Source organism: Onychostoma macrolepis, chromosome 24 (assembly GCF_012432095.1).
Source record: "Onychostoma macrolepis isolate SWU-2019 chromosome 24, ASM1243209v1, whole genome shotgun sequence".
In the NCBI taxonomy this organism is placed as follows: domain Eukaryota; kingdom Metazoa; phylum Chordata; class Actinopteri; order Cypriniformes; family Cyprinidae; genus Onychostoma; species Onychostoma macrolepis.
This window is the reverse complement of record NC_081178.1, coordinates 2,809,269-2,829,009: the sequence shown is the minus strand read 5'-3', so window position 1 is coordinate 2,829,009 and position 19,741 is coordinate 2,809,269. Positions and strand designations below refer to the sequence as shown.

Genomic DNA, 19,741 nt, shown 5'->3' with positions numbered 1-19,741 from the left:
TGAATGGTGGTATATCACGGTTTCTACAAAAACATGAAGCAGCACAGCTGCTTTCAACCTTAACATTAATTTTAAAATGTTTTTTGTTTATTTTTTTCTGCAGCAAATCAGCATATTAGAATGATTTCTGAAGGATCATGTGACACTGAAGACTGGAGTAACGATGCTGAAAATACAGATTTGATCACAGGAATATCACACATATATACATAACATCACATAATATCACAAAGTATATTCACATAGAAAACAGTTATTTTAAATTGTAATAATATTTCACAATATTACTCTTTTTACATTTCTGGTCAAATAAATGCAGCTTTGGTAAATTCTTAAAAAAAAAAAAAATACAAAAATAATAATAATTATTCCAAAATTTTGAGCGCTAGTGTAATTCTGACTAAACATTGTCCCTGAATGTCAGACTGGTTGTGGTCTTGATAGGCATGTGTGATCCAGTGTAATCTGTGGTGTAATCTAGTCCAGTCTCGTGGTGTAATCTAGTTGTGCAGCTTGACTGTGTCCTTGTTTAGACAATTGAAAGCAGTAAACACAGAAGTCATGTTTATTTGATGCTGACAGCGCTGAGTTAGTTGATCTGCATGTGCTGGATTACTCACTAGTGTCTGATCACTTCTACTGATGAACTTGTGTGTTAGTGAAAGTACGTAAAGAAATCTGTGAATAAGCGTTGTCTTTGTGCACAAGTGTTTTCCAGCTAATGCAGGTGGTTAAGGTGTGGAATACAGAATAACCGCTGACAGGACTGAAACTGGAATATCGGACAGGATGGTAGGATTTACCTCTCTTTCTCCCTCTTAAATAATGCAGACTTTACTATAGGTGATTGCCCTGTAGAGGTCTGGTGATGAATGGCCCTTGTCCGCTCTCGGGTCCTTTGCCAGTTCTGTGGTTATTTATTTCGCGAGTTTAACAGCATGACCTCAAAATACACGCTCACCTGTACACACACATATACCTGTGTTAATATATATAGAGAGAGAGCGAGAGAGAGTACATTATATATACAGTATATATACAGTGCCAAAAAAGTGCATTGTTTCTGCCGGTTATAGGGGTCTATAATTAGATCTAAATCAGGACAAGGAGAAAGGCCACTCACACAGACTTTTATTATGGAGGGACTCAAACTCCCCACAGGGGTCCGGTGCCCATATGTGGGCCAGAAACTTCTACATGCATCTTTCAGGAGGGATTAAAAATGCACAAAACCGCTAAATAATGTGCATGAATACCTTGAACTGCTTACAAATACTTCACTCACTTAAAAACTTATTATTAAACTTAGTGACCCATTTATGTTTTACATTTAAAACATAAAACATAAAAACAGTTAAAACATTTCACATTTATAAAAATGACAGAAGCTTTTAAAAAAGATAAAGTTATTCTACTAAATATTTTCAATATATATATATTAAAATATAATAATAAAATGTTAATTAAATAGGCTACTACAAATATATAAGAAAACTTTAATATTTAATAACATAAAAATTACAAAATCAAATAAAATGACTGAGAATTAAACTAAAAGTAAAATAACTGAAAATATAAAAATAATAAATGTGTGTGTGTGTGTATATATATATATAATTTATTTTCACAATGTATCAGTAAAAAGTAATTTCAACATTTATATTAACAATGACCATTGTTTTAACTACTCAGTGAATAGGCCCTCTAACGTTTAGTGAAACAGCGACACTGTGTGCTCACAATGAGGTATTACAACTACAATGAAAATTTTTGTAATATTATTATTTGAAAACTATTGACAGTTGTTTTAATGGCTTTACAATTTCGCATTTTTATTTTAGAAATCTTAATATTTAACCAGTAATCTCTTATTTTTTTACGCGCTATAGCTCTACAAACCTTTTGTTTACTGACGATAGTGAAACTCTAGCGGGACTGTCTCCATGTACAGCGCGTGAACAAACACTTATATTGACAACCGGTGACAGCTCTCGGTTCATTAGCAAGCGACTCGGCGTTTAACGGCTGTGAGGCGCTTTGCTCAAATTATCAGTCTGTATTTTATTGACGCGATTAATGTTGGATTATAAGAGGAATGACTGAAGGTAAGACCATTATAACCGTTTTGGGGAATAAAAACATTGTTTGTAAACGAACGCCAAAGAAACCTCTTTATCCATTATGGTAAAAGAGTGAATATTAGTTAGTATTCACTAGCAGTGATGTAAGTGGTATTTATTTTACTATTCAAAGTTACCAGACTTGTTAGATAATTAAAAAGTGTTGTTGTTTTTTTTAACGTATAACTTATATGTAACGTACTGGCGGTTAAAACATTTAAACTTGTGAAGACAAACCGTCAGCGTCTCAATATCTAGTAAGCTAACGTTACCTACCTAGACAGAATTTTGTAAATGTGTCCAAATGTGTGTATTGTATACAGAGATACATTGAAATGCTTTAGATCAGTGACCTCTGGCCACAAAATTAGGCAGTTTTAAGCAAACTGTGCTTTAAAACGTTCTTGTGTTTCTCACAGATGAATGCTAAGTCAAGTCGTGATGTGGGATGTGCTGGAAGGCTCCCTAGATTGCCGCCTCTACCCACATCCCAGAAGCCCTCTGACCTGTATGAGGTGTGTTTATAAAGTGTCTCAAGATCTACTTGATGTGTTTTGATTATTTCTGGATGTTTTTTGCTCATCCTGATTTGCTCTGTTTCAGATTTATCTCCATAACAGTCAGTACCCGCCCCTCCTGCAGAATCACTCTCGGACTCTTGCGATTCCCTACAAGGAGCTGCGGCACCACAGAAGTCCCTCCGAGTCCATCGGGAACAACTATAGTCCGAGAGGCCAAAACCTGAAAATCCAACATCTGCAGCGCAGGCATCACTCGCTTCAATGCCCTCCAGTTGCACGTATCCTACACACTCAGCCATGCTTATACACACACACACACACACACACACACACACACACACACTTTCAGAGTTTCTCTTCTTAACTTCATATTTAAGACCATGTTGATTCTCCAGTTGTGAGGAAGCGACAACCTGCGACCCACGGACAAAGGTTTTTAGTAGCAGATTTTTAGTGCATGCATGTGTCTTTCAAAACAAAATAGTGAGTTCGCTATACTCAACATTGCAATATTCACAGCAGGGACCATCATGTTTTTCTTCTATTAACAAACAGAACGCCTGTCATTCACGAAAGTCGCCCTTTGTCACCGAACCAGCAGCTTGAGATCATGAGGCGCGAGGAGACACAAAGCCAAAGGGAACAGACGGAGCCTACAAAGAGAGATTTAGACGTCAGTATCAGCAACTTCCTTTCATACAGTCAATATCAATGATTTCATGGGTTTTTAAAACACACTTTTTATTTCCAGTTATTTCCATCTTTTGCTGTAGCGTGTCAGTAGGAAATAAGTTCAATCAATTAATGGCAAATGAACATTTGGAAATGTAAACTGATATTTCCCACTGACACATACAGCAAAAAATATAAATAACTGGTTTAAAATCTTTTTTTTTTGGTGAAAATATTAATGGCCTAAGACTATTGCACAGTACTGTGTGTGTATATATATATATATATATATATATGTATGTATGTATGTGTGTGTGTGTAGGCCTATACTTTCCACTCTATTTCTATTCTATCTACTTGTTTTCTTTTATTTATATATAAAAAAAATTGACACTCGAACACTAGCACTCTCTATTCTTCTATTTTATTTACCTGTTTTCTTTTTTATTTATTATAAAAAATAATAATAACTTGACCTTCTGTGTTAGACTAACCAGGACTTGTCACAGCATCACATATTATCGCTCTTTTGTTGGTTTGATTGCTTCTGTTGTTCAAGTCACTTTTGGATAAAAGCATCTGCTAAATGATTAAATGTAAATGTATGAATAGTTTTTTTTTAAAGTGTTTCTTAGTAAAAACTAGCTACTGGTTTCCAATTCTATCCTTCACTTGTTCTGGCATCCTTCTGTCCATATTAATTCTCTCTCTGTCTCTCTCAGAGGTATGTGTACTATATCATTGAGGGTGTTTATGGCCACATGTTGGCCCCCCAGCCACCAGAGCAGATCACCGCTATCCTGAAGCTGCTACCCAACCGTTTCCAAGGTGATGAGCGGAAGATGCAGAAGGTGCAGGAGGATCTTCTGGAGGAGGTCCAGAGAGACTATGAATTCAACCTCCGCAAGAGCATTGGTATGACGCACCGCACCAGCTATGTAGATTATGTAGAGTATAGCAGGTAACAGTTAAGGCTGGAAAACACTACGCAAAGTTTGAATCACTTTCTTTTTGTAGTTGATTATATCCTGCTAGATCCAGCGGAGCGAGAGCGTCTGTCAATCTCTGCTGTCCCCCGGCCGTTCCCGTCCCGTGTCATTCGTGCACCAGTTCCCTGGTCCGAGAGCTACCGAGAGGCTCACAGCTGGCAGACGGAGAACCTCTGCACCGTCAACCCTATGATGCTCCATGTACAGGATCTCTGGATGAGCAGGTTGGCATCTCTACAGCGGTGGCCAAAATTATTAGAACACTAGTATTTTCACTATAGCTAAAAAATTGGAATGACATGAAGAAACAGAACAAACTGAGGTTTCCCCTGCCATTATATTAGGGGTGCCCCCCCCCCAACGCTCCCCCGCCCCCCCTTGAAGGTCAAGTTAATTTTATCTAATTTTATTTTATTTTCTCTGTAGCGCCAGATCACAACAGAAGTCATTTAAAGCTACCTTTCCAATAGAACAGGTCTATACCTTATGCTATTTATCTTATTCACACGCCGGCATGTCATTTCTGTCTCTACGTTACTCGCGCTCTCTGTATCACGCACAACTGAGGTCAGCCCCAATGCACACACACACACACACACACACACACACAGATAGACAGACGTGCGCACACACACAAGTGAGCACACTCCCATTCCCACTAGTATTTGTAAAACGACTATTTAATATGAATTCTCCGTGTCTCTGACGCGCGGTTTTGTTTACTAATACTGAAGAGCGCGTGATGCTTCCGGTGATATTAATGTTTGCCGTCTCACTAATGAGGACATAAATACATAAACAACATCTTCAGAACTGCTCTGAGAGTCACTTCATTTGCGTAAAACTATCCTCATATCACACAGAAATGTAAAGGTATTCACGGAAACCCATCAAAATAAAAGTTAGGTTTAACTTGAAGACATTGCGGCAGAAATGTATTACTGTTGTTCATCAGAATGTACGTAATAGGCTACTACTACTACTACTACTACTACAATTATTAAAACCATATTTTTATGGAATAATCATACAATATTTCTTCAATGTTTTAATTTGAATATTAAATCCCCTTTATTTTCCAAAAAATCAAATGTGATTAATTTTCATTAATTAAAAGATAAATTAAATGAATGTTTTATGTCTTAAAAAATGTAAATATACAACACACTTTCTGAGGGGGAAAAATCATGAGGCTATTGTAAGAATAAAAGAAACTTGTTTTTATGCTTTCAAATAATTAGACATACTAAAACACAGAATTTGGTAACAATAAAACATAAGGTTGGAAAAAATAAAACATTTCATAGGACCTCAAACATGTAATTTGTGTTAAACATTTAATAAAATGATGTTAAATTGTTTAAGTTTCATGATTTTAATTAATCAGATATGCTTTTTGATTAATAAACTTAATACCATTAATACGGAGTTCAGAAAAATTCAAACCCCCAAAAGTTGTAAACCTAGGGGAAACACTGGACTAAATCCAGAAGAACTGTGGCAACGTCTCCAAGATGCTTCAAGAAACCTACCTGCAAAGCTACAGTACTGTTAAAAGTTTTAGGCACTTGTGTAAAAATGCTGTAATATGAGGATGCTGTCAAAAATAATGTCATAAATAGATTTCCTTTATCAATTAACTTCTATTAACTAAATATCATCAACATTTGGTGTGAGCATCCTTTGTGTTTAAAGCAGATTTTGTCCTCGCTGCACTTACACATAGTTTTTCAGGGAGCTTTGCAGGTAGGTTTCTTGAAGCGTCTTGGAGACAGTTCTTCTGGATTTAGTCTGTCTCAGTTTGTTCTGTTTCTTCATGTTACTCCAGACAGACAGATGATGATCAGATCAGATCTCTGTGTGGAGCACTGGCTGTTACAAACATCTCACTGGATTATTACAATTAATAGCAAAATGAATGTTTGGAAATCTAAACTGATATTTCCTACAGACACACTACAGCAAAAGATAGAAATAACTGACTTGAAAATTGAAAATACCAGTGTAATTTTGGCCACCACTGTAATTCCTCCATCAGGGTCCTAATCATCACGATCCTATTTCTAATCTCTTTATGTTTCATTTATAGTTTCACGTCTCTGCGGTTTGTGCGTTTGGACGATTTTCTCTCAGCCGATCTTCCGCTCTTGCCGGAGGAGTTTGAGGAGCTGGTGCGGCGACAGTGTCAGAACACCCGAGATGAACTGCTTAACACGTGAGAGATTTTCTCTGTATCTATATATCTGTTCTAAACAAGTACAGAACATCACCAGACCTGTGTTTTTTGTGAGGTCGGGTTTAAATAACGTCCTGCCGTGGACAGTAATGGAAACAGTACAGACTGAGAAGTGGTAGTGTGACACATGATATATTTGGTGTCTGTAGGTTTCATTCTCATGTTCTCTGTAAACCTGTCACTGTAGTCACCTGAATCCAGCTCTATAATTACAGCTCTCTAAGCACTCGAAGGAAGAGCTGTACGTCTGGAAAGTTACAAGTCATTTGAATCGTTCATTCAGCCGATTCGTTCAAACACACTGATTCCTGATGTACCCGCTGATCAGTGGATCATTTGAGTGGTTCAAATGATTTATCAATCAACACTGATTCATTCAAGAATGAACAAACCACAGTTGTTTTTGATAACTAAAAATAAAATACTTACTTGAAATAAAATAATATTTAACGTAATTAAAATAAAATGTAAAAGAAAAATCAGTTAGTTGCCAAGGCAATGTTTCTTATTTTTGTTTAGCTATATAGACATTAAAAAAAATAATAAAAATGACATATACACACAACAAAATTACTAAAACATTAACTAAAATGAAAATAGAAAAATGCATTAAAAATATTAATGAAAACTGTAATAGATCACTGGAACAAACAAGTGAATTGTCTTTATGAGTGAGTCAATGGAATCATTCACACAAATATTTCATTCAGTGGTGAAACAACTCACTCTGTCTTTATGAATGAGTCTTTTGAGTCATTCATTCAAACATATTGATTCATTTAGAAACAAAACAGTACTACTGTTTGTTACTTGGGTAAACAAAACAAATTTGTATTTACAGATATAATACTAAAATTAACAATTGATTGTCCATGTCCCATGTCTTGATGCTCTCATGGGATATACTGAACATTTACTGGATTGTGGTAAATGTGTGTTTGAATAAGGTCAGCATTGTGTGCGGACGAGTGTGTTGTTGTTTAAATAGTTCTCTTCGTCTTGGCTACCTTTGTTCTCAACTCTGTATCCATGGTCTCCTCAAACCACCCAGAGACAAGCACACAATACAAGCCCTGAATGAGGGTTTGAACAATGGGGAAATAAAAAGCAATCTGGACCTGCTTTAACACGCAGGGTGTCAACAGCAACAATCAGTGTGAAGTGTTCAGAAGATATACTGCAGGAAGTGTGAATTGCAGTCTGACGCATCAGTCACCGAATTGACTGAATCAGTCAATATGACTGGTGCACAAGTTTACTTAAAGGCCAGTTCACACCGCACAGACAAACACCAACAAACTTCAAGTCAAAGAGAGTCAAGTAACACCGTGTCTACATCGGACGCGGCAGTTGTCGCATCGCGCCGCATCCAGTGTAGACAGTGTCACTGATTATAATCAATAGAACCTCAATGTATTTTGTAGCGTCGTGCCGCACCTGCGCCGTGCCACTCGTGTCCGGTGTAGATGGTATAAGTCTGAATGGGGAAGAAAGGGATGATCCTGTAGCCACAATCAAAATTTTACTGTTATTAATGTCTTTGCATGACATTCTTCGCCCGGAAAGACGGCGAATAAAATGAAAGAGGCCGTGGTTGAAGCTCGCTTTAAGTGAAATATGTGCATCGCAAGGATATTATAGTTTAGAATTTTTAAATTAGTTTTTATTTTAATATCGTTTTCAAATTTCCTATAATTTCAGTTTAGTTTTAGTTTAGTTTTTATTTTGTGTACACATTTCTATTTAGTTTTTATGTATTTTAGTTTCAGTTTTAGTTTTAGTAATTATAGTTTAGTTTTTATTTTGTGTACACATTTCTATTTAGTTTTTATATATTTTAGTTTCAGTTTTAGTTTTAGTAATTATAGTTTAACAGAGTTAATGGAATACTTCCAGTGTAGACCAAACCAAGGCATTTAATTTTAGCAAAGTTGAATGTTTGCAGTTTACAGTTAATTCTTGTGCAAACATCTTAATAATGAAAATAAAATAATTCTTTACAATTCAAAATAACCAAAAATATGCAACTTATATGTATACAATTTATTAATTCATATTCATGTTCATATTCATTCATATTAAAGATGTAATCTTGTTTAATATGTCAATAGTTTACAAACAAGAAGGTTTTCAGAGTTACTAGACAGCATCAGGCAGTTGAGTAGTTATCAGGGTTGGAGCTAAATTCTGCAGGACAATGGCCTCCAGTGCTGGATTTGAAGAAACATGCTGTGTCCCAATGCAAATACTATCCACCCTATCTGCCTTAAATAGTATTAAACATGACTAATATCACATATAATTTAGCATGGACAGTGTGCACATTGGAACGCAGGCATGTTCTTTGCAATCATCATTGAAACTCTGTAAACTTAATTTTTGTCCATCTATGTTTTCAATGCATTAATTTGTTGGATTTTTTGCACGAGCCACCGGTGCACACTACTGTATGTCCCGTCTCCCTCAGTGAACGTGAACAATAAGAAACAATCTAAAATGCTTTGAAACCTCATACTACTCAAAAATAAATGCGATATGGTGATTTGAATGATGTTTGCACTTTACTTTGACGAGCCGCTCCAGCGCGCACGCGCTTCAGATGAGCTGTGTTTCCCTTTTACACAGAAACACAGCGCGGCTATCGCTTTCTCTCATTTCGGATGCGTTTTATACAGTCAAGGCGGTGCTCATGTGATGGACTCGAGGCAGACGTTACCATAGTAATCGCAAAGCTGACAGAATGACTATATTCACTAAAGTCAGCTCATCCAAAACTTTTAATTCTGTGTCTAACTCACTCTCATGTTGTTCTCGCAGGTCAAGCACGCTTTTAAACGTTCGTGCGCTGTAAGGTGTGCATTATTATTATTTCCCATTTCATATTTTATAGTTATTTCCCATTTCATAGCCCGCGTCTTGTTTTTTAAATTCTCTGTGATTATAGGACGCAGCTCACGTGCATGAAGCGCCATCTATTTCCCTGAACAACCACGGGTCCGATTTCTGGCACAGAATGAGAGCTTATTAAATCACGAACACGATTATTTATTTTTGCTAATTATTATTTTATTTTCGTTAGTTTTTCAGTTACTGTTGTTAGTTTCGTTTAGTTTTAGTTTTTCATTTATTTAGAAATTTTAATTTTATTTCAGTTTACGAAAATGTTTTTTGACCAATAGTTTTAGTCTTAGTTTTCGTTTACGAAAATAACCTTGGTGCATCGTCATGGCAACGGTTCGTGGCCACATCCGATTAAGTCATTTCACACTGCTCAGACATTCCACGACCCAACAAACGCCAATTAAGCATGTTCAGTCGGGTGAAAACAAACTCCAGCCAGTGCCAACAAACGCCAACAGACTAGATTGTTGGTGTTTTTGGCGTTTGTCTGTGCAGTGTGAATTGGCCTTAAGACTTAATAGTAGCTTTGTGTGAGACACTTTTCATCCATTTATCCATGTCTCAAAAGACCCTTTTATTACTGAACTTTTTATTTCAGAGACCATTCTATTACTTATTTGAAATGTAAATCATTTTATCCAGTGAGATTACTTTTTCTCACTTAACTTTTGAAATGAGACATTTGAGAATATTTTGTACCTTTTAGCACAGAAAATAAATAATAAATGAACTTGGATAATTTGTATTATGAAAATACCAACTTCATACCAGGGGCCAGTTGCATAAACTGTTTAGACTAGTCTTAAAAAGTTAGTCATCTAATTTTTTTCTTCAAGACTGGTCATAACTTTTTAAATTCAGCGATGAAAAGGTAGATTGGTCTTATTTGTATTGGAAAAGTAAGATTGATTACCCTTGCCAACTGCTAGTTGGTCAAACTAGTTCTTGAGAGACAGTCTTAACATGGTGGCTAAGTTTATGCAACTGGCCCCAGAACAGAATTTTGATATTCAGCCAAGCAGTAAAATGAAGGTAAAATTGAAATAAAAAATGTGTGTGTGTGTGTGTGTGTGTGTGTTGTGTAGTTGGCTGCCCCGCTGTGCTTCTCTTTTTGTGACCTTTAAAGACTCCTGGTTGCCACTGGTGCCAAAGAAAGCAAGCATCGCCCCGGAAAAGGCACAGAAACTCTTCTACTGTGTGGCTGCTCTAATGTCACTGCAGCTGCGCAGTCTGGTGGTCGCATCGCTGCAGGATCTGCTGCAGTTTTTCCAGCTAAATCAGGTACTGAAACCAGTGACACTGATATGTTTACAATATGTTTAAACCGATGCTCATAGACCTTATACAACCTAGTTACAGAGCATGTGCATGCACTTATGGGTATAGATGTACATGCAGTATATCTGTTTGTTTATGGATGCATGCTTTTTGACAGTGTATTTTACAGTTATTTTACCAATGCAAAATCACTGTAGCATATTGCCTTCTGTATCTTAATAAAAATAAGTTTTTAATAACAAATTATGTTCATTAATAAACAGAATAATAGTAATAATAATAGACAACCAACAGCTATTTATAATAGAAATTTGTTGTAACATTATAAATTTTCTGTCTTTACTGTCATTGACATCGACCAAACTTTGAAAGGGACTATATTATATAGATTTCAACTGATGCAAGATCACTAGTGCATAAATTAGACATTTTACAATTGATTTGAACTTCATCCAAACCATTTTTAGAGTAAATTCTGTGCATGTTAAATGTGCATTTGTTTATATAAGTGTGTACTCTATGTATGTTTTCTAACAGGATGGTAATGATTTTGGGGATTGTTTTGATGAGCTGAAGTACACGCAGCGTCCATTGTTACTAGTGAAATTGAGACTTGAGGACCCCAAAATTGCATTTGAACCTTCACTGGAAAGCTGCTGGGAGCTCATACAACACGCATTCACACAGATCATCGACAGCGCCCACAACATCCCCCGGGTACACACACACACATTTCTTAACTAAAAGAGGACTTGCCATAATTTATCTGAGGTGAAAGTGAGATGCAAGGGATTTTGCTGATGTTTTCTTTATTCTCACATTATTTACATCTGCAAGTTTCAGACTTAAGTGGCTCGGAATCTTTACTTACATTGACAAGAGATACTTTCCACACAAACAGTGAAAATTATTTGAGATGCAGAAAATATGAAGAGAACATCTAACAGACGTTATGCACATACACTCACAACACTCAACAAAAACTAGATTGCTTCCATTATAATTAAATTGTTTATGGACATTGTAAAGCAGAACAATGGATTCTGCACACTTAAACCATCATTTTTAAACCTAAAACTGAAAAGTGTTTTCTTACAGGTGGAGTGTAAGCTTTTCTCAGAGGTGGGAGAAACTCTAATGCTACGCACAGTGAGACACGACGAGATGCTGGTGACAGACATCGTGAACAGAGCCAGAGAGATCTTTCAGAGGAACACCGTTGGGCCCCAGAGGTCCACTATCATAAAATGTTTTCCAGTAGAAAAGCTTCAAATTAAGACTGAATCACACTGTAGTTTGTCTGTGGGTGAATCTGTGGTGTGTTGTGTAGGTATCTGGATGTGTATAAGAAGTACACTGATTTACTGGACTGTCAGGACATACTGAACTTCCTCAAAGACAAACACTCACTGCAGGGCTTTACTAAGGTAGCTTTTCTAGTGTGTGCATTGCAGCCTTATAGATAACACAAGGGTGAAATGCTTCCTTGTAAAGCCAGATGTTTCTACTGTGTGACCTGTAGAAAATCACAGGTGTGCAGAATTTGTGGACGGAGATCGCATCGCTGCATGCGACTGTTCCGCTGTCCCTGATCTGTCTGGATGCGGTGAACCTGAACCAAGATCTGTGTGACAAGGCAGACCATCTCATAGATCTTCTCACCACATTTGTGATGGAGGAGAACCGAGAACTCAACAAGAGGTGGGTGGAAACAGCCTGAAATATTCTTCAGAAATGAATTCTTTTCAAATGAATCAGTCACTATGTAATTAATATACAGCTCTGTCGAAACCCAGAATACCTTGCTACATACAGCAGTGATGAAATAGATATGTAAAAATGATACCTCCAAAATCAGTGATTTGTTTTTGTAATCTTTCATCAAATGTCATTATATCCTTTGATTATAAAATAACTTTGGACTGGGATCACCTATTCAATTTAATTTAAAGCAAGACACTACAGACAAAATTTATTTTCAGCAGCATTTACATACAGCAAACTTTACAGTTTTATTCTTATCTATATTCTGAAGGTTTTTACAGGGGGTTAATATATCATTCACCTCATATATATATATATATATATATATACATTTTCTCCAAAAAACATGGTGAAAATTATGGAATGTAAAAAGAGAAATCCAAAATCCGCTCTGTAAAAACATGTCTAAAATTTGAATTTAGAATTTAGTCTTTATCTGATGTTCAGATTTCTTTGTTGGATTTTTTTTATTTTTTGCAAAATAGTACATATGAAGAGTTCAGATGCAAAAGCCTCTAAGCGCCATCTGAAATTTTCTTCTGAAATGAGCATTTTTATCAGGTTCCTATGTTTAGGTTCAGTAATTTTACTCTAATGGCAATGTATAGGTCATTTTCTATGCAATAAAAGTGAAATAACTGAACATGAATATAGGAGCCTGATAAAAATGCTAATTTTAGAAGAAGATTTCAGATGGCACTTAGAGGCTTTTGCATCTGATTTCTTCATATTTAATTAGATAATACTTCAATAAAAAAGTGATTGTTTTTAGCTGCTTTTTTGTTGAATAACAAAACATTTTGTATGTATGAGGTATTATAGCATATGCCATTTATATATGCATTTATTATTCTCTCTTAGTATCTGCCGTCATTACGATGAGATTACGGACAGAATCACAAGCAAGCTGAGTACCACAGAGGAGCTAGTAGAGTTAAACCAGTACCTGAGACACACAAGTGAAGTCACCGTACACAAACTCCGCCATGAGATTGAGGAAGCTGTCAAGAGACTGGACTTCCTGCTCGACTACGCCACTCTTCCAGGTACAACCGTCCTTTGCATAAAGTGTGTGTGCAAATACTGTGTCTATGGCAACACCATACTACTCAAATACACTACAAATATTAATATTTCAACCAATCATGTGGTTTTCACTCACAGTCCCTCAGTCTAGATTTGAATTTGGGGCTGTCTGGGCTTTGTGGGAACACTTTTTCTTTAAAACCCCCTTAAAATCTTTCTCTCTTCACAGCGGAGGATATGAAGTTGTTTAGCACTTTGATCCACTGGCCTGAACAGATTCTGTCTTCGATTGAAGTCAGTAAGGATAAACTGAACAATCAGAAAGATCAGGCTGAGATCGATCTGATGAAAAGGTGCTTAAACACACACACACACACACACACACACATCAGACTCAACATACACGGCTTAAATAAACCTGATGGATATCACACGTTTCATCCTCAGAATAGGGAAGTTGGAGGAGACACTGAAGGGCCTGGACAAAGAGGTGGACATCTTTAAGATGAAAGAAAAGATGACTTTGGAGGAAAGTAAGATCAATGTGGAGAAACTCAATAAGATCAGCTTCAGCCTGGAGGCCGCTGTCAAAGAGATAGAGGTTTGTGCTTGAAATTGTGTATTAAATTAACATTAAATTATGGTTCTAAAAAAGGACTGAAGAAAAAAATATAAAAACATATGCTTATGAACTGTTCATGTCATTTTTGTCTCTCCTGTATGAGTAGATAAATGTAAAAATGTGTCTTTATTTCAGTGCATTAATAAAGAAGAGGGTTTGCTGGACAAAGAGCAGAGTCAGTTTCCCATCTTACAGACAATAATGGCTAAAAAACAGCCGTATGACCAGCTGTGGATCACGGCTCTTGATTTTCAGACCAAATCTGATGTGTGGATGAATGGTAAAGCACATGCTGTCATATTTCTTGATCCTGTTTACATCACAGTCATGAATCATTGCATTTGATTGGACAAACATTTGTATAATAAAGAAATACATAGGCAAATTTAGTCTCTTTAGAGAATGTTGTTTTTCAGTCTAAGGCATTGTTTTCTGTCTCAAATGTTTCAAAGCATCCAAACCAGTGACACTGAACATTAGTTTAACATGCGATTGAATGTGTGTATTGTTTTGTGTGTGTGTGTGTGTGTTTCATTTGTCTTGTGCATGCGCTCTCAAGGTCCATTCCGGCAACTGAATGCAGAAACGGTATCAGAGGAGTTGGGAAACATGTGGCGCACCATGTACAAACTCACAAAGATCTTCTCAGATCGGACGTCTCCTGGACGTGTCACAGAAAACTTCAAGAAAAAGATTGACAAATTCAAACAACATCTTCCCATTCTGACAACTATTTGCAATCCAGGCCTGAAAGACAGACACTGGGAGATGGTATGACCGTAATATATACAACGCTTTATTGATCTCTGTCAGTGAAACTCACAGGCGTTTTGGATCATTTTAGTGAATCAATTCTTCTGAACAGTTCAGGCTTATGTACTGGTTTAAAAAGTTATTCACCCTATTTAGTAAAGTCCTTCAATTTAGTAGCCTGACTACGTTAGACTTCGTACTTCCACTCAATTTCATTTCGCTTCTGTACTCAGTCTGATATAGCAAACCATCTCCCAGTTTATAAGTCGTTCACAGCCATCTTCACTCCGGTATTTCGCTCGATGGTTTTGTTTTCACTGCATACCTGTGTTTACAGCGGAAGTTCGAGGCGGCTGAGCCGACGAATAACATACATCATAACCAACCGTTGTGTGATTGGCTTATGGGTACACCAATGATTTTAAACTTCAGACAAGCGCCCGCCCACGAGAAAGTAAACGCTTGTCAATTATGCCCTTCCAGACTCTGTCTACGAAGCAAAGTGCAGTAGCAGAGTTTGGTATTACCAGGCTATCAATTTAGGCCTTGCGTATTATTTTTTTGCTTTTGTTGCTGTTTATAGTTACCATTAAAGTTGCATTTACTTGTTTTGATGAATGCAACTTTTTTTTGGCTGATATCAGATCAGTAATACAGTGGGATTTGATGTCAAGCCAGACGAGGACACCCCTCTCCTCAAGATGGTGGAGCTCGGGTTGTCAGAGTATTCAGACAAGTAAGGCTGATCTTTGACAATCGAAAATTATTTGTGGTTGTAAAAAAAATATTTTTATTTGTGAAACCATGTTGCTCAGTGCAGTGTGAATCTGAATGTGTCAGATTGACTCTTTTATGAATCTCTCTCCGTCTGCAGGCTGGAGGAAATCGGTGCTTCCGCCAGTAAGGAATTCTCTCTGGAAAAGTCTCTGGAGAAAATGAAACTGGAGTGGGCTGAGCTCCGCTTTGGGTTTTCCCCGTATAAGGACACGGTAAAACACTCTTTAAGGCTGCGTGTCCACCAAAGCGTTTTTTGCTCTCCTCCACTTGGATTGGTTGGCTGACTAGAAAGTGACAGTGATGAGTGCAGCGTTTTACTCAAAGTTGAAAAGAGAAAAAACACCCGAATGCTCAACGCTCAGCACGAAAAAGATGCTCAGCGCTCGGCACACTCCTGGTGTTTTAAAAAACGCGGCACTCGCATTGAGAACAACTGAAAAAATAAACGCTTTGGTGGACACACAGCCTAATGTGTGTTTAAAAGTTGAGAGAAAACTGATTATTTAAATGTTATGTAATTTAAATGTTTATATACAACTCTGTTCTTATTTGAGTGTTTATTATTCAATTCATTTGATTAATTTGTTATTAAATAAACTTTATATTCCATTTTAGTTTTTCGGCCAAATGAAACTGTTTCAGTAAAAAAAAAAAATCATTTTGTTGAGTCACTACTGATATATAAAAAATTATTATTATTAAAAATGACTTTGTTTTATATATTATTTCGTAATAATATTTTATATTTATATTATATTTTTGCAATATATTATATTTTATATTGCTTGATATATATAAAGCTACTGTTTATTTTAACAATTTTATTCTTCTCTTTCTCTCTGTCTTATTGTGCATTTGTGCATGTATATTTGTCCATGAAGGGTACAAGTGTTTTATCGGCAGTGGATGATATTCAGCTGCTGTTGGACGATCACATTATCAAGACTCAGACTATGAGAGGATCTCCATTCATCAAGCCAATCGAGGCCGATGCAAAGGTTCATAACTTGCACAGATTTGTGTTAAAAGCATTTAAATTTTTACTAATCAAGTCATTTTTTTTCCTGTCGCGAAATCAGTTACTCGTGGCTATTTTTGACTGTATTAGTGTACCTTTAAGAAATAAATATGTAAATAACTTCTATTATGATTAAAGCTTTTCGTGGAATGAGTAACAACAGCGTCCACGACTACTTGTGCGGTTTAGTTTAAAAAAAAATTAACTAAAGTTTTTAGTAACAGTATGATCCTGTATGTAACTTAAATAATATGACCATATCAAATGATAATAATATGAACCATGACCCTTTGTATAGTTCTGTTGCTTTGTCTCTCTTTAGACCTGGGAGGAGAAGTTGCAGAGCATGCAGGATATATTGGATGCGATGCTGCAGTGTCAAAGCATGTGGATGTATCTAGAGCCCATCTTCAGCTCAGAGGACATCATCGCCCAGATGCCAGAGAATGGACGCAAGTTTGCCATCGTAGACAGTAACTGGAAAAACATTGTCGCTGAAGCGGTGTGTGTGATTGTTATTAGCTGTATCACTGTATCCACAACTAATGACCAGCAACAGCTAATGATCAGGTTTAGCAATAAACAAGATGTCCTTATTCATGTTAAATGTTTTAACAGTTGAAGGACACACATGCGCTGGTGGCCACAGAGCAGCCCAACATGCTGGGTCGCCTTCAGGAGTCCAACACTTTCCTGGAGGAAATACAGCAGGGTCTGAACTCGTACCTGGAAACAAAGAGACTCTTCTTCCCTCGGTACGATTAAACTTTCAGGTCTAAGTCTTAAAGATGTTATAACACCTTCTTGTATCTCAGTTTAGTGTTCAGAGTCACTATTAGTCATTGGTCTCTTACACTTTATTTCTCACTGTCTAGGTTTTTCTTCCTGTCTAATGATGAGATGTTGGAGATCTTGTCTGAGACAAAGGATCCGCTGCGTGTCCAGCCTCATCTTAAGAAGTGTTTTGAGGGCATCGCTAAGCTAGAATTCACCCCTGATCTGGAGATCACAGGAATGATCAGCTCAGAGAAAGAGATTGTTCCCTTAATAGAGACCATCTACCCAGCTAAAGCCAAGGTACGGATGGCGTATGCCTGAAATATGCTGTTTCCCTTATTTATATAAATTTTTTCTAGTGCTGTCAAATGATTAATCGCATCCAAACTAAAAGTTTTGTTTACGTAATATATGAGTGTGTACTGTGTATATTTATTGTGTATATATAAATACAAACAAATGCATGTATATATTTAAGAAAAATATGTTATGTTTATATATTAAACATATTTATATATAATATAAAATATAATAATATGAATATATAAATGTATATACATGTAAATATTTTCAAAATATATAATGAATGTGTGTGTGTATTTTTATTTATATATATATATATATACATAATAAATAAACACAGTACACGTACAAATATTATGTAAACTTTTATTTTGGATGCGATTTATCATGATTAATCGTTTGACAGCACAAATTTTTACCTAAAATAGATAGCTAAACTCTATGGATATGCTCCATGGAAACATGAAGCCTTATTTTAAGACCATTAAGATTTTTGTGCATTGTGACATTTTTTTTTTCTAACATTTTCCTCACAATTCTCAAAACCATAATGTCAAAAATGTGTATATATATATATAATTTTACAGTATTTGTACATAATTGTTGTACAGCCTTTAATATGTTCATTTAAATAAAATCATTGTTTTGCATGTTTTTTAAAGTTTAAAAAAAAAATTTATTGAGAATTTTTAGGGGAAAAGTGATTTAATCCTCATGAAAATGTATCGATATTTTCAAATTTGTATGATGTTTTTTAGGGAATGGTTGAAAAGTGGCTTCTGCAGGTTGAAAACACAATGCTGATGAGCATCAGAGATGTCATAAAACAAGGAATGGAGCAGTACTCAGAGGTATAATCACACACAAACACTGCACAAGTACAATACGATCAGCACATCATGTGTGTTTGATTCTGCTTGTTTCAGATGCCCAGGAAGAAGTGGGTGCTGCTGTGGCCTGGTCAGGTCGTGATCTGTGCGTCCTGTATCTTCTGGACCAGCGAAGTATCTGACGCCATACAGAACAACACCCTTCCTGTGAGCACAAGTGCACACAAACACATACAGAGCAGATTTGATTGAGTGGAGCTGGTCAGAAAGTATAAATATTGTGTGAAGCTTCTGCCCTGCATGTGTTTCAGGCTTATGTTGAACAGAGTAATGCTCAGATCGCTGATATAGTCGAGCTAGTAAGAGGGAAGTTGCCAGGTGGGGCCAGGATGACTCTGGGAGCTCTTATTGTCATTGATGTTCATGGTAAGTGTCATTCTGGCATGTTGTCTCTGTATTGTCTGTATAATTCATGAGCTTTGCCTCTTTATCCCATGCAGCACGTGACGTTGTGTGCAAGCTGGCACAGGATGGCGTTTCGTCTCTGAATGATTTCCAGTGGATTTCCCAGCTGCGGTATTTCTGGGAGGACGGAGAGGTCATGTTGCGGATGATCACCACCGTGATCAGATACGGATACGAATATCTCGGCAACTCACCGCGCCTGGTCATAACACCACTAACTGACCGCTGCTACAGGTGCTCTGACATAAACACATGCTAACACACATAATGATAATATTTCATTATGATCATTTTAAGTGCCATTGTGAAAAATACAATTGCAGAGACTGTTTTCTTAATCGGATTTAAAATTATCTTGCACACGTCAGTGCCATAAGGCATAGCTTTTTACTTCGGACACAAATGTTGGCTTTCTTTTTATAGAAAAAAAAGTGCATGTAAACATACCTACTGAATGCTGATTGGTCCACAGAACTCTGATGGGCGCTCTGAAGCTGAATCTTGGTGGAGCTCCAGAAGGTCCTGCAGGAACTGGAAAAACAGAGACGACCAAAGATCTGGCCAAAGCGCTCGCCAAACAGGTGCTCACAATAATTTTACGACATGTATAAAGCTACTATTTCAGTCTAAACACTGATTATGGTCCCACTTTATATTAGGCGGCCTTAACTACTATGTACTTGCATTAA

At 36.6% G+C, this 19,741-nt stretch overlaps 1 protein-coding gene across 2 annotated transcripts in view; it reads left to right on the top strand.

Moving 5' to 3' along the window:
- The first annotated feature begins 773 nt into the window (after positions 1-773).
- dnah3 (dynein axonemal heavy chain 3) overlaps positions 774-19,741 on the top strand; it is a 41,186-nt gene continuing 22,218 nt past the window's right edge. The window contains exons 1-29 of one of the 2 annotated variants that reach the window (XM_058766144.1): positions 774-792; positions 2,540-2,635; positions 2,724-2,919; positions 3,019-3,073; positions 3,197-3,314; positions 4,036-4,228; positions 4,331-4,526; positions 6,392-6,517; positions 10,525-10,720; positions 11,255-11,434; positions 11,816-11,949; positions 12,048-12,144; positions 12,240-12,418; positions 13,343-13,527; positions 13,737-13,860; positions 13,955-14,108; positions 14,265-14,409; positions 14,689-14,900; positions 15,527-15,618; positions 15,757-15,871; positions 16,541-16,657; positions 17,000-17,179; positions 17,296-17,432; positions 17,553-17,754; positions 18,516-18,608; positions 18,684-18,794; positions 18,899-19,013; positions 19,088-19,286; positions 19,525-19,633. In XM_058766144.1, the coding sequence (XP_058622127.1) occupies positions 790-792; positions 2,540-2,635; positions 2,724-2,919; positions 3,019-3,073; positions 3,197-3,314; positions 4,036-4,228; positions 4,331-4,526; positions 6,392-6,517; positions 10,525-10,720; positions 11,255-11,434; positions 11,816-11,949; positions 12,048-12,144; positions 12,240-12,418; positions 13,343-13,527; positions 13,737-13,860; positions 13,955-14,108; positions 14,265-14,409; positions 14,689-14,900; positions 15,527-15,618; positions 15,757-15,871; positions 16,541-16,657; positions 17,000-17,179; positions 17,296-17,432; positions 17,553-17,754; positions 18,516-18,608; positions 18,684-18,794; positions 18,899-19,013; positions 19,088-19,286; positions 19,525-19,633 (4,059 nt within the window). In that variant the 5' untranslated portion in view covers positions 774-789. Of the gene's footprint in view, positions 793-1,966; positions 2,106-2,539; positions 2,636-2,723; positions 2,920-3,018; positions 3,074-3,196; positions 3,315-4,035; positions 4,229-4,330; positions 4,527-6,391; positions 6,518-10,524; positions 10,721-11,254; positions 11,435-11,815; positions 11,950-12,047; positions 12,145-12,239; positions 12,419-13,342; positions 13,528-13,736; positions 13,861-13,954; positions 14,109-14,264; positions 14,410-14,688; positions 14,901-15,526; positions 15,619-15,756; positions 15,872-16,540; positions 16,658-16,999; positions 17,180-17,295; positions 17,433-17,552; positions 17,755-18,515; positions 18,609-18,683; positions 18,795-18,898; positions 19,014-19,087; positions 19,287-19,524; positions 19,634-19,741 lie in introns of those variants that run through there. The other variant, XM_058766146.1, reaches the window with a different exon arrangement.